Source organism: Pholis gunnellus (genome assembly GCF_910591455.1).
Source record: "Pholis gunnellus genome assembly, chromosome: 14".
Lineage (NCBI taxonomy): Eukaryota > Metazoa > Chordata > Actinopteri > Perciformes > Pholidae > Pholis > Pholis gunnellus.
Window position 1 is genome coordinate 12,971,816 of NC_136541.1, and position 15,135 is coordinate 12,986,950.

The window sequence follows — 15,135 nt, forward strand, 5'->3', positions numbered from 1 at the left end:
GCTGACAAGATGGACCTGAAGGAGGGGAAAGGATATTCAACTGCAGCTTGTGACATCAGACACCAAACTCAGAGTGTTTTCTTCTGCCTTCGGTGCTTAATTTAAAGCCCAATTATCTAACCGCAGAGGACAAATAGCCCTTTCTCAACAGATGGATAGGTGGCGAGGGTACGCATGTTTTGACGTGTCCAAAAATACATGTGGAATACATCTGTTCTTGATACCGCTTGATAAGCGGTTTACTTTGCCCAGTGGCGTTTTATTTGGGTTTCTCTTTTCAACTTTGAACTGGAAAGGTTACACCTGCTTTTCCTAAAGGAGGACAGATAGGAGGACTCCCTAGCAGCTTATATGCTTTGAAGTCTTCTGCTGCTTTCATTTATCCTTTGGATTCAATTTTATGAACCTGAAATTGGCTTTAGGCTATGAAAGCAGTCAGCTCTAAACATTTCATTTGACTGTATTTGCCAGCTCACAACAGCACGATGGAACTTGGGATTTTAGCAAAGCTAGCAGCGCAGCTCTAAGGGAGTGTTGGTCGGTGTGTCCGCCCCTTCTGTTCAGACTGTCAGAATGATTGACATGACATTTTGTAGAGACATTCATGGTCCTCAGAGGATGAGGACTTTGATGATCCTCCGATTTTTCCTCTAACACCACCATGAGGTTGACATTCATGTCCCTCGTATTTACTTTGTTGATTAACTTTAGTGATCCCGGACTTTTCCACGTACTGTATATATGGTAGTTTGTTTTCCATTTTGAATAAAAAAAATAAAAGTCTTGGTTAAAAGTACAGTTATTCGCTTCACGACGTATCACAGAAGCTGTATTGTCATATAAAAATGTGATGATGGTTAATGGCTCCATTAGTTTGAGCCAAGCTGCTCTTCTACCATCTACAGCCTGCTGTGTGTCCGGAGGCTGTTGATCTCATTTCTCTCAACGCTGTCTGCAGAGGGTCAAGTATAGCATGAAGTGGCAACCAGCTATGACAGCCAGGGAATGGGATGGAAAAATCCTTCAAGATTAGTTCTAAATGAACCACTGACAGCAAATACAAGTATGAGCTTTGTACGGTGTTTGGGAGTGAGAGAGTGTGATTTATGCGCAGAGTAATTTATTATGAATTAGTCTCACAAAGACGACAGTTTTGGCAGGTTGCATGTGAGTGAGGTTTAGCTTTAAAAGTTGAAACATAATACTCTCTCCTGTCGGGTTCAAACTGGAAGGAAAGGAGGGGGAAAGAGAAATCTTAATCTACGTGATTTATGAAAATATCCAAGTGTGAACGACGGACGCCAAACTCTGTCAAGTAGCTTTTCATTTTTCTCTTGATAAGTTTGTGGACATAAACTCTTGTGTTGGAGATACATACACACCACTTGTGCCAGAGGTCAACAATATCTAAAGTTGCCAGGTCAGTTCGACCGTGATTAATGAATCTGTGCTTTCAGTCACAGTATATGGAGCCCATCATTTGCAGAACTTATTAAGTCAGCTCGGGCTCTCCACCGAGCATAAGTCTCACTGGTCCTGGCGAAAGGGAGGATTTTGTCTTAATAAATGTGTCTGAAAGCGTTTCCAAAGCATTTCTTAAATCATCGGTGACTTCTAATGGTGGTCTGGCCCACAGGGAGCTTCACAGACCCTCATTTATCTCTCTCGCAAGCCAAGCAGGAGGAACAGGTCCACTGGTGTTGGGTTGCAGGCCTCACACACACACACACACACACACACACACTGTACTCGTGTGGGATGCGAAGTCGGGCTCGTACCTTTGTGTTAGTGTGTGAACACTTGGAACAAGCTCCCTCAAACACAGTTTTTGGTGTTGGATCATTTGTAACTCATTTTGTAATTTGAGTGTTTGCGGTGTGGCAGGTGTTATGGACTGAATTCTCTCCTAAAACCCCCAAACTTTACTGTCCAGTGACGAGCTTTCCCGACACAAGCAGGCAAGAATGGTTTTTTTCGAAGCATAGACCGAACAATTGGGCAAAATCTCTGTGCATGTGTGTGTCTTTTTGCATCCATGTTGTCCATTTAAGGACCAGTTGAGACTTTTTCCTGTGATATCTAGAGTGCTTAGCATGAGGCCGGTCACGACAATAACGTTATTAACTTATCATACGATATATGAACATGACCTCGATCACTTTTGCTGACCTCGATATCGCCCGTTGTGTTTACATGCGTGTTTGTTTACATAATGCCACCATGATGCCAGAACAACCAGCAGGGTTTGAAATGGCAATAATATTGTATATTTAATCATTTCTGGTACAATATATCGTCAATAAAAGTAATCATCATGACAGGCTTATTTAGCGTTCACCCTGTTTTCAAGCATAAAACAGTGGTACTGTGCTGCACCACGTATGCTTGGTTTTCCACAGTGACTTTCGTACTTTCACCGGTGACACTGCTTACGTTATGTGTTAAAACTTCTATGCTTATCCTAAATATTGTCTGAATTCAAACTGTAGCAAGTTGATTTATGCTGTTATGACAAAGCCACATATCGGGTGTAAATAGTAAGGGTTCAGCATGTTAAAGTAATATCATCATCACACGTTTAGTTCTCCTTCTTTTCCCGCAGGGTGTCTGATGTTTCTCTGTGGTTGCATCTCACCTCAGGAACCTTTACCATTAAAACCTCACGCTGATCGTGTTACAACATTTCTTTATCGACCAGGTTCTGAACTTTTCCAAACCTTTTCTCTCTCCTCTCCCCACTTCCTCTCTTCAGACCCACCACTTATGTCCATTTCCCTCCAATTCTTCTCCTCTCACTTCACTGTTTTCTTTGCTGCGCTATACAATCCTGGGGGATAATAGTCCTATGCGTGTGTGTGTGTGTGTGTGTGTGTGTGTGTGTGTGTGTGTGTGTGTGTGTGTGTGTGTGTGTGTGTGTGCATAAGGTAGACTAGGGCACTCCTATGACTCACTGTAAATCTCTTCTGGGCTCTCACTCACTAAGGTTTATTAACCGCTGCTAGTGCTTCTATCCTCACTCTGTAGTCCTTTACACAATGTCTACAATGACAAAACTGTCCTTCTATGCAAGTTTTTAAAGTTAACTTAGGGAATAAACAAACAGCAGTAGTTTCACCTAAGGAAGGCGGTAGTAGATCGGTAATCCAGGTCTAATTTCATAGAACAGCAGCACAAAACAAAATCATTTCTCAACTACTTGTTTGTTACAGCTGATAGAGTTTGTTATTGATACTGATATTAATATATTCAACTTAAAACCAGACTGTAGAGGAAAAACACTGCTAGCAAGTTTATCATTTTCTTTCCTCTTGCTTTCCGCACACCTCCCTCATCATGATACCGTACCAAACATCCGTCAAACGTGCTTCTACAGTGTAAGTCACACTGTATCGATCCATTGATGACTGACAGAGAGACTGTCCTCAGCAGACGCCTCACGCTGTTTAGTGCATCAGAGGTCAGCATGCGCTCCACATCCACCAGTGCAGCCGTCATGACGGCATTGTGTTGTTTTTCAAAGAAAAGATCTGAGGAAGAGTGCTGGGTTGTGAGATTACAGGCGTCAGAGAGGGAACACCGAGATTACAGAGATTACAAACATGTAAAAATAATGTCACGCACTCACACATGCACACTCACTTTGTTTTCTTCATTTTTGTCTGGCTTTCAGCTGTTCTGCATCGCAAAATAAACTTCTGATTTAATCACAGTGGGCAGACTTAAATACAGTAAGGCAGTGATCACACACACACACACACACACACACACACACACACACACACACACACACAGACACTTGTTTAATTTACAAATCAGCTGCTGCAGTCAGTTAGGTGAAATGTGTGTGTGTGTGTGTGTGTGTGTGTGTGTGTGTGTGTGTGTGTGTGTGTGTGTGTGTGTGTGTGTGTGTGTGTGTCACTATAATACAGCCTGATATAAAGTAACGAGTATAGTCTTCGTTGTCATTGGCATAGATCCATTTGACTTATTATTTTAAGTGATAAAATATTCTTTACTGGTTCCTAATTACAGAAACAATGCAGTCTTTTTCACATCACTGGCTCTATACAAACTTTATTCCCATTATACAGTCCGTCTCTGAACTCTGACTTGTTTTATGAAAAGGTCAGTGAAGTGAGTCTGTGTTCCTGCCTTTCTATTGTGTTGCTAACACTACAGTGGCTCACATTCTTTAAAAACATTTACTGTCAGATTCTGAACAATGCACATACATATCAGTTGTCACAGTTTCATAATGTCTAGACTGTAAAGAGGTTGACATATTTACTTTGTTTTTGTTGGGTGTGAAATGGTACAATACCTGAAAGTTAGTTTGTGTTGCTATTCATATGTACTTTCCAGAGTAATACCAGCTAAACTCAACTTTTAAATTCTGTGTTACTTTGTTGAATGCCTAAAGGGGGATCTACAGGATCTATGCAACATGTAGCCGTTTCCGTCATGTTTCTAAACAAGGGAGATTATTCAGTAGCAGAGACAACTGAACCACTGAAACCACGTAAAGGAACAGTTTAAGGGAATTCTATATTCACCTTTCTGAAACAAATGAGATGAGAAGATCTCATGTTTGTACAGTAACATAATCTACAGCCATCAGCTGGTTAGCTTAGCTTTGCACAACAATTGGAAAGGCACCTCTAAAGCGCATTAACTGACAAGTTATAAGTTGTTAGTTTAATCGCTACAAAAACCGAAGTGTAAAAACGACAATTAGTCGTTTTACAGGAGGTTTTGTACCAAACTATTTCTTGGCTAGCAGAAGTTAGGACGAATTGAGCTTTTAAAAACTCTCCGGCTTTTGTCTGTTGCCAGTACTAATGCTAAGCTAAGCTAACTGTCTCCTGAAGACATATTTATCGTACTGACATCTTTTCCTCCAATTTTATTCTCAGCAAGAAAGTAAATAAGTATATTTAAAAAAAAGAAAAATGTCAAACTATAATTCTACTATTCTTAATGCTGATACTTATTTTAAGAATATTGTATGTGAGACGCAATGCAACCAAATGAACGTAATCAAAGTTCATATTAAAGCATTACGTTTTGCCCAAGAGGCAACAAGCTAAGACAAAGACAATTTAGAGATTACAGCCAGAATGTAACAGGCACAGAGTTTGCATAGGTCTCCTGTGACTTGATGGAGGTATACTATGTACGCACACAACCTCCACCACGTTGCTGCATTGGCCAAATAATGTGATGTCACAGGAAAGGAGAGGAAGGGCAAGACAAACAAACAGGGTGGTTCTCCCTCTGTGCGAGGGGCCACTGTGAAAACAACCAGACAGCTTTTATCCCAGAACACACACCGCTGACTCTCATATGTTATACATAGAAAATGTCACAGTGAATTTGAAATTGCTCCGAGGCTACTTTTTAAGGCCCGTCTTTCTAATGTGGCCAGGTTTACCACCTCCGTGGTTCACTTTGTTCCGTGTGTTGAGCGTCAGGGTGTGGACTCTTAACTGCTGGTGTGAACTTTGTGGTCTCGTTAAGCCAATGGTAATCCTGGTTTGCTCCAGAACATCTTTTATATGTCATTTGCAGATACATACAGCCCAGACCATAACGCTTGAACACCACGGCAGAGGAAAAAAAACCTCTTTGTCACGTAACAGAGATTATTTCAAATGATCGAAGGAAATACAATACTCTCCAACGTCACTAGATGAGATCTGTGTGACGTAAAAGATTCCTTCTTTTAAATCTCTTATGAATAAATGGCTGAACCGGTCGTGCAAGTTGGCTCTTGTAAATTCTACCTCTGACTGTGTCACAGAAAAGTCCTGGGAGTGATTAATGAAGGTTCAGATGACAGTTTGCCGTGGTTTACAGGCCTATCTCCTCTCTCTCTGCCGCTCTGCCCCGTAGCTCCTGTATTTTAATGCTCCCCAGATGGGATTGAGGTTGCTGGGACAGGCAGTGACGCAGGCGGGGTGTCGAGTATCAGGGCCACTGACAGTTAACCATCAATCACACTTCTTACCAGCCAGCCACTTAAATAACAAACGCTGTAACACACCTCTCTCTTTACACCTTTTTTAAGGGCTTTATGATGCCCAAGAATGTTGGCTCCAGTTTTAGACGACAGAAATAAATCGTGTGCGTATGTTCATGTGTGCGTGTGTTCGTGTGTGTGTGTGTGTGTGTGTGTGTGTGTGTGTGTGTGTGTGTGTGTGTGTGTGTGTGTGTGTGTGTGTGTGTGTGTAAGCGCCTTTGAGGCAGATGTGAGTGAAGCCCTGTGTGCAGATGCCAGATCTGGAAGGACCTATTAAACAATATACATTTCCAAAGAAGTGAAATGTGTTTAAGCTTGCTTGTTATCTTTTATGATAGGTATTTTTTGCACCTTTTCTGCATATGGACATCTTTGTCTCATTTACAGTATTTCCACAAACTACCGTGGAATATCCATATTAGCCAGCTCATGCAATCCCCCCAAATTCCAGTAGAGGGACCCTGTCCTCAGAGTGACTTAGTTAGTTTTCTTTCAATTCTCCAGACTACTACACACATCAGCCATCACTCTCCACAAACTGTATCTAATATATTATTACCCCCTCTCACACAACATGATTATTTAAAACAAAATCCCATTCTGTTGGTTTTATTTTCATCACTTGTGGCTGAGGCTGAGAAAGGGAGAGAGGGAGGGACATAAGAGGTGGTGAGTGCGACTGGCTGGCATGTGAAAGACACAAAGACAATGGAGCCGCATATGAAGACCAGCCGTCCAAACAGCCACGGTGCCTCTGGGTGTGCTTCCTGTCCGGACGACATGTACACTTAGCCTGGACGCTGACCTTTGACCCCTTGAAAACACAAAATGCCTCAGTTGATATATTTAGCGTACATTTTGTGAAGTGTATGCTTAAAGAGCGTGGACAATGGCAGTTTTTTGTTTCACATTCAGAGCACATTCGCCGTCAACACTCCCTGCATGGTATAATATAAGCATCTGCTGTTTTTTGCCAGTATGAATACAACAATACAATAGCAGAATATACATTTTATCTTCAGAAAAAAATCCATTTGAAAACCATTTCATCCCAACACTTGACTGATTAGCTGCAGGTTTATACAGCAAAGGGAACAGCAGGAAATATAATGTGTGTAGATCAATAACACACACATTGAATCTCCATTTGTTGTTACATATTTCTCTTAATTCATATAAACCTAAGGGATATCATTGCGATAGTATTGGGAATCATGCACATGCAACAATATAATATTGTGTGTGTGTGTGTGTGTGTGAAAGACTATGTTCACTTTACTGAGAAAGACGAGAAAACTGAAAGTGAAATAGCAGCGGGAGAAAGACGTGGGCGATATTTTGATCTGTGATCTAATTTTAGCTCGGCATCGGCTTCAAATAGAAACCTCCCTATAAATATTCATGAATGGAGGGGAAAAGTCTGCAGCTCTGTGATGCAGAGGGAAAAGAGAGGGGAGGGGATGGCTCTGTATTCTACCTGAAAGTCTATTTTTAGCCGCGGCGCTGCTTCTCTCAGTCTATTCCCCATGCACGGGGAGGCTAAATTTAGCCGCGTGGAGGCACAAGTGTCGTGCAGAGACAAAAATAGAAACACGTTTATGGTCAAAGCACGTGCGAGCAGCCAGGGATGCAGCATAGAGGTCCCAACAAGATAGATGGAGACAACAGGATGAGGAGTGGGTCTAGCTCCAAGCTGCATGTGTACTTGTAGTAACTGGGGAGGGATGATGTGTGTGCTTATAGATCAACATTTGACACACTATAGGTGTATCAGGTGGCCCGTTTCACTGCTGTAGCACATTAATGGCATCATTTACACATCTAAACCAGGCTTAATACTTAATTTTTCTGTATAGGTGATGAGTAATCCTCACATCTGTGACACACACAGTCAAATACACATTTGTACATTTGCATGCATGCACCTCACCATCTTGAGCCACTCTGGCACAGTCACACGGAGCACAGTTAAGACCAAAAAGCCCTCGTGTGCGTGTCTCAGAACAGGCTGTGCTCTCTTGCTCTTTGAAATATTATTTGCTGTGTCTCTCTCTTTTCTCTTTTCCCCCTCTGTCTTCCATTCCCCCCTCTGACTCGTCTCCCTGGTTATGTATAGTGCAGTCAGTGAGTCTGAATCTGTCACATGAATGGAGGGATGGGGGCTTCTGGTCGGTGTTACGTAACAGCCAGTAACACACCAGCGTCTTGTCCTCATGCAGCATCTTAGGAGGCTGGCAGGGTGGGGAGGGGCACTGGAGAGAGGAATGAATGGGATGTTAGCTTGCTGCAGTTGGTGCACATCAGATGTTATGCTGTAGAGAACAATGCAGCCTGTATTTTTCAATCTATTACCTTTACCTTTTCATATGTCAAGCTTATAATTCTATGCTCATGTTGATTTTTACAATATTTATTTATTAACTAATGATATATCCATCAGTTGTACTTTGTGTTCAGTGCAAATTAGCACATTTTTTACATTCCAGCATGCTTAACAAACATGAAAAACATGGTGAACATGGTACCTGCTAGTATATTACATATACATCAACGTGTATTCTGTTGCATATAATCAAATAAAAAAAAAAAAGGTATAGCTTGTAATGTGGAGATGGATCGACTTATTTCAGCGCTGTGTTATTCAGTCCTCTGTCCAGGAATTTGTGATGTACTCAGGACTGTTTTGTTTGTGATGTTTTGGTCTTGTGTTTCATTATTTCCCATACTTATCATCCACAGACATTTTGAGCTCAAACACTCCTGCACCCATAACTCAGGGATTTACTTATTTTTTTGAATATCGTTTCCACTGCTGTATTTATTTGAAAAAGATTGGATGTGTGTGTTAGCTACTTGCCCGTCCAAAATCCTCCACGTTCTGCTAATGGTTGTTTTGCTAAAGCCTGGATTTCTGCTCTGGACTTCCTCAGACTGTTTAGAAAAGGAGAAGTGTTGCCAAACGGAGCTGCAGGTCGACAGAGTCTCTCTGGGTTCACATGTCAGCAGAGGGGCTGTGGGAAAAATAGAGAAGTGGATCAGAGCAGAAACGTGCCCAGACTGTGAAGAGAGGCTTTGGTTTGGTTGTTGGATCGTGTTTGATCAGGAGGAACTCCTCCTCACCTGAACGCCGGGCTATTTTTAGACTCACATGACCCCACGTCAATACTCTGATGCTAATTTTATACCCGCTGTTAACACACACGCACACGTAGACCTCCTCTGGATGTTCATACACACGTTCTTGTACCTTACCTGCATGACATCAGCCATGCAGGCTTCACGTCTTTAAGAATATCTTCATCCTGTTGTGTATTTTCAGGCTCATTTTAGTACATAACAGGCAGGCTGGAGGTGATGGGATTTGTAGTGGTCTCTGTTTTTCCTGATTTTCTTAAAACCTCCAGAAGAAGCAGGCTACGGCAGGAGGATAACCGATTTGCAGCCATCAGAATTAGAAGCCATTATGTCTGTGGCACTCAACACCCCCTCATTGTGGTCCCTTTCTAATTGTGTTTGTCTTATCACGGACAATTTGAAATGCAGTGCTGGATTTAGTCATATCAGTGGGATAACTGCACTCCCACATATTCACACTAACATATCCTTTGTCGCACCCTCCTAAATTTGTCATTTTTAGCTCTTATTTCGGTCTTTACTGGTTCATAATGGTCACACTTCCTTCTAAATTACACTATTTCCCACTATTTCCTGTTCAAGAGATAACAACGTCTGAATGCTTTAACTCAGTGATGAAAGCTTGTGATATTTTTAGTAGTAGTATTGTTTATTGTATTCCTGAAGCAGCACCAGTCTCTCTAAGCCAGCGTAACATTTTCATCACCAAATCAAATCTGCAGTCTATGGATCAGTCTTTATTGATCCATGTGTTTGTCTAAAACAAATCTATGGTGACATCTCAACTATTCCGTGTCCACGAAGGATGAATGGATGCTTCTTTCATTTCCTTTCCATTCTGTGGAATAAACCGGTATGTTTGAGTGTTTATCCATAAAATGTGTTTTGAGTCATCTAACCTGAACACATTCCTTCCCCCCTTCTCTCTCTTATTGTTGTAGTTTTGATGTGGAGAATGGCTTGGCAGTGGGGCGCAGCCCCCTGGACCCCCAGGCCAGCCCTGGCTCTGGCGGTCTGGTCTTACAGGCCACCTTTCCTCACAGCCAGCGGCGGGAATCCTTCCTCTACCGCTCCGACTCTGACTTTGACCTTTCACCCAAAGGTCCTTCCAGAAACTCCTCCACTGCCAGTGACCTGTAAGTTGATTTCAGATGTCCCTTGATTCAATATTGTTGATATGGCGCCTCTTTGTGAACGTGAGACACTCTACTACACATTATGCAATGTTTGTAGTGTTTTTCTTGATTTATTCAAGATTATGACAACCTTCAGTTAAAACCTTCAGAACAGTCAATAGTTCCTCCGACCTTTATGTTGTGTATGTAGTGATATGTGTATATTTGAGTACACAAAATAATGAGCCTGCCTTCCACAACTTAAATTCCCACTAAAATCGTGCTTCATTGGCTGAATAAACCTCTGCAATGCTCTGATGAAATGTAAAATTGATATCTCACGATGCAAAAAGTCTTTCAGCCTCAATCTCAATACCAACAGTGGTCTGCCTGCTGTGCTTTAGGTCACATACAACATGAATGAGTATACTGTAGATATTCAGTCTTAACTCTGAATATCTACAGTATAATGTATAGCATGAGACATATTTGTACAAAGAGTTTGGTCCAAATGCTGGGATAAACCCATGTAAGACTATTAAACAAAAAGAAGATATTGTCTGTAAAAACAATTCTCTTCTTCTTGTGCTGAGACGTTTCCACATTGGAAGATTCAGATGATGGTGCATTGGTTTAAGGGTTGGCTCCCTTACAAGCTGCAGCAAACAGTTGCGGTCTCAATTTAATTTGCAAATTTGAAACTAGTCTTTTTGACATTTTCTTTGGATTCCCAGAGAGCGCTCTAAAGCCAAAGGGCCCTACTGTTTAGGTGGAGTAATTTCTCCTTCATGGCTTTATATTTTGATCCATCAAATATATTCTGCACATGCTTTTCTGTATTTGATTAAACTCCTACACAGACGATAATGATAAGAGTAAGACCGTAAGTCAATTTTGATTTCTTATGCCTGTCTTTCAGTTTTATATGGACACTTTTAAAACATGCTGTGCTTTGCGTGTCTAAAAAATCAACAGATCTACAGCCCAACATTAGTACAACCAGCTGTTCTTCCACATCAAATGTTTGTATATCGAATCTGCTTCACTGGGATTGCAAGAAATTGGAAGAAAGGGGCAAATTTCTTGTCTGTTATTTATTTTTTCGCTGTTTGTGTTTACGATATGTCCCTGAAACAGTCCCCTACACAGTTCGTAATGTTTAAACACCTTTAAGTCTGGAAAGTAAGCAGTCGCAGGTCTCCTCATCGACTCTCGCCTATTTGTTTTTGAAGGGAAGAAAGCTTGAAGCACTGGGAAGTCAACTGGTTGTCATCTCGGTGAGACATGAGAAAACTAAATTAAGATAAAAACACTGACTCTATCCCCTTGAAGCCTATCTTCTGCATTCCCTCTAGAGGGCTTCATGGCTATTTCCCCCCTCCCTCCTGACAAACGTGACTAAATATTAAACACTTAGACCCCCCCCCTCCCCCGCCCCCCCCCTCCCCCCGCTGAAGCACCCAGTTCTCTTTTCTTTGTTTTTGCATGTGACGCTTAATCAGAGACAAACAAGTCTGTTTTTATTTACTTGTTAGTATTTACCAGTTCGTACATATATCACCCACCCTTCCACCTACCCCAATCTGTTTCCTCAGTGCATGACATGCTACATTTGAATAGAATGATGACAAAGGGAGTGGTGAATGAGGAAATCTGAGTAAGTATTAGTAAATATGATAACTAAATCTTGTGCGGCCCGGTTGTTCAAACAACCTTGTTTTTTTGTTAAACTAGAAGTGATACCAGGTGCAGTTTGGTTTCTATTTATTTCATCTAAACAGAGTCGTTAAGCCTTCATATCTAACACTGATTAATCATTATTTTTAATTATTATTACATTTAGGAAACGATAGATTGGACCTCAAGTCAGGGTTTCATGCCTTTTCCTCCTGTGTATTCTGTTCTGTATTGCAGACACACAGAAGACATGATTGTCACACCATTTGCACAGGTGAGTCCGTTGAAACCTTCCCATTCCAACCTTTTTGAAGCAATTTTCCTTTCTGTGCTATTTGAAAATTTGCCAGATCAAATATAAATAAAATTGTGTTTGTTTGTTAGCTAAAGACAGTAGGTGTTGAAAGAAAACTATAATTAAACTCCAGATGGTACAAGACTGGGCTTACTGCCTCATCGGAACAGCCCCTCAGCATTATGTTGGCCTTGCAACAGGATCAAGCATCCCGCTGGCGTTGCGCGGCTCTTGCGTGGGATGTGCGTCACACTTGTGCTCACTTTACACCATGAAAGAAGCGGGGAATCCAATACTGCTGGATCATGCTGTTTAAATTTGCATGCAGGCTGATAAGGGCTGCCACAGGGGTCAGGCCTGGACACCGGATACGCTGTGGGCTTCCTCTGTGCGCGGAGTCAGTGTTTGGCTACAGATGGAGTGACAGACATGACATAGAGGGGTGTCAGTGATGCCATCAAAACATCAGAAAGGGGAATGCCTCTGCGTACCACTTCAGCTTGGAGGACGAAAGCCACAGTATCTGGTTTCAAAAGCTTGTCAGAGATTCACATTAAGAGGCATCTAGGTCTAGTTCAAGATTAACTAAGTTAAGGCATATGCAAGTATATAAGGCTATGAGTTAAATTATATCTGTGGTTTCACTACATATATATATATATGATGATCTTGTTCACTCAGTCTCTTGTTCCTATCTCATAGGTCCTCGCCAGCCTGAGGACAGTCCGAAGTAACTTTGCCGTCATAACCGACCAGCAAGATCGCACAGTCAGCAAGTAGGTTTTTAGAAAATGTATGAAAATGAATATTCTAGCCATCGCACGTGACAAATATAACCATGCTGTGGCTACAGTGTGACTTTTGCTTGCTGACTGTGGATGATCTCTGTCTACAGGACGCGATCCTCAGGCAGCAACCCGCCATCCATGTGCAAGACCAGCCTCGCAGGTCGGTACAGGTATTAGAGTGGGCTATCTACGAATCAATGTCCCATTAGCAACACTGACCCTGGTCAGAAAGACAGACACACATTAGGACATTAGCATGATTACATTTGTGAATTCTGCAATAGGTTACTGGTAACACGTCACAGAAATGAATTAGTAAATGAATGTCATTAAGATAAGACAGTGGGGAAATTTACAGGACATTTTTGTCATTCACAAATACATGAAGTTCAGTGATGGTGAGGGAAGTATTCAAACTATTTGCATAAGTAAAAGTATCATTGCCAGAATGTAAGAATACTGCTTTAAATTGTAATGAAAATGTCACTTAAGGACAGGTATGTAAGTATTATCAGTAATAAACACACTTACAGTATCAAAAGTAGTACAAACAATGGCCCCTGTTAGTGTTCACAATTATTTATTATATTATCATTCCTGATGCATTAATGTATAAGCAGCTTTTTACATTTTACTGATCATTATACTGATCATTATGCGGTAAAGATGAATCTATAATTCTGCCGTCATATTTTATAAGATCAACATGTATCTTCAATCGGAAATCCTGATATGCTGAGTAAGGAGTGACAAAAGAGAAGTATAAAGTACCATGAAAAGAAATACTTGAGTAAAGTACAAGTACTTCACATTTGTACCTAGTTACATTCCACCACTGATGAAATTTGTTTTGTGTTCTCAAACAACAGAAACAGAAGATTCACAGCTCATTTTATGCTCCAGTTTTTAACAATCTTCTGGAAATGTGAACAGTATGTTCATGCTCTGTAAGAGTTGTATCCTTCCCATAATGCTTTGCTGTGTTTGTCTGGTACAGAGGAGCCTCACCAGCAGCTGGCCATAGAGACGCTGGATGAGCTGGACTGGTGTCTGGAACAACTAGAGACACTGAAAACTCGACACTCTGTCAGCGAGATGGCTTCCAACAAGGTACTTCAACATAATACGTTTACACATTACCAACAGCCCCAAAGTGATAGACTGAACATACACACATGTCACAGCATGAAAGGTAGATAGATGGTAGGTGTTCAGGCTAACATTAATAGTTCAAGGTTGTCGTGTAGTGTACTCGCTCTAATCTGCACTGTGATTCACCCCCCTGAAGGATTTTATTAGTTATGTTCATCTTGTTGCCATTTTTTAGGTAGTTTGACTCCAGCTTAGCGACTTAACTTGTGGTGTAAATAGCTTCAGCAATCATATTGAATACATTTAATTGGTGTTTCCCCTTTGAGAGGAAATATGTCATCTTTTTCTTTTTTTTATTAGAACGGATAATAAAAGCAATACATCGGACATGTTGGTAATTTTCATCACTTTTTCATCAACGGATAACAATCTTCTGCAGCCTAAATTAAAATGAGCTCCTAGTCCGACACAAAGCCTGTGGATTGTGTGTGATGCACTGTAAGTGCAGTTAGCCTTCACTGATCCCTAAACAAATCTGAAAGCTCACTAATACAGACAATCCATCAAGAAAATATGAATAGAATCTCCCACCCGTCAGCGGATAGAAGCGGGGCTTATTCCATGAATGGGCGGGATTGCTTCATGCATGCACACAGAGACGAGACACACAGACACACTTTCCCCCCCGCTCACGTGCAAAAAAAATGTTAATGAGGTAGTGGGAGCTGGAGATGAAACGGCATCCCCCCCATCCGTTCTTCCTACGTGTGTCCCTCTCCTCAGACTGGAGCCCGGTGCTTGTATGATTCCATGATTGGACCGCCCACACAACAAACACACGCTCACACACACACACACACACACACACACACACACACACACACACACACACACACACACACTCTTCCTCCAATCATATACATGCACATTGCCTGCCTTGTCTATATGTTACATACATCATTGCCTGGATACATACAGTCAACATACAGTCAATTAGAAGCTCCAGTCCATGCT

At 41.4% G+C, this 15,135-nt stretch overlaps 1 protein-coding gene across 4 annotated transcripts in view; it reads left to right on the top strand.

Annotated features, from left to right (window-relative positions):
* Positions 1-15,135, top strand: part of pde4ca (phosphodiesterase 4C, cAMP-specific a) — a 47,287-nt gene that overhangs the window by 24,274 nt on the left and 7,878 nt on the right. For 3 of the 4 annotated variants that reach the window (XM_079173323.1, XM_079173320.1, XM_079173321.1), the window contains exons 2-7: positions 10,096-10,290; positions 11,502-11,546; positions 12,184-12,220; positions 12,944-13,017; positions 13,137-13,189; positions 14,027-14,139. In XM_079173323.1, coding sequence (XP_079029449.1) covers positions 12,197-12,220; positions 12,944-13,017; positions 13,137-13,189; positions 14,027-14,139 — 264 coding nt within the window. In that variant the 5' untranslated portion in view covers positions 10,096-10,290; positions 11,502-11,546; positions 12,184-12,196. The remainder of the gene's footprint in view (positions 1-10,095; positions 10,291-11,501; positions 11,547-12,183; positions 12,221-12,943; positions 13,018-13,136; positions 13,190-14,026; positions 14,140-15,135) is intronic. The other variant, XM_079173322.1, reaches the window with a different exon arrangement.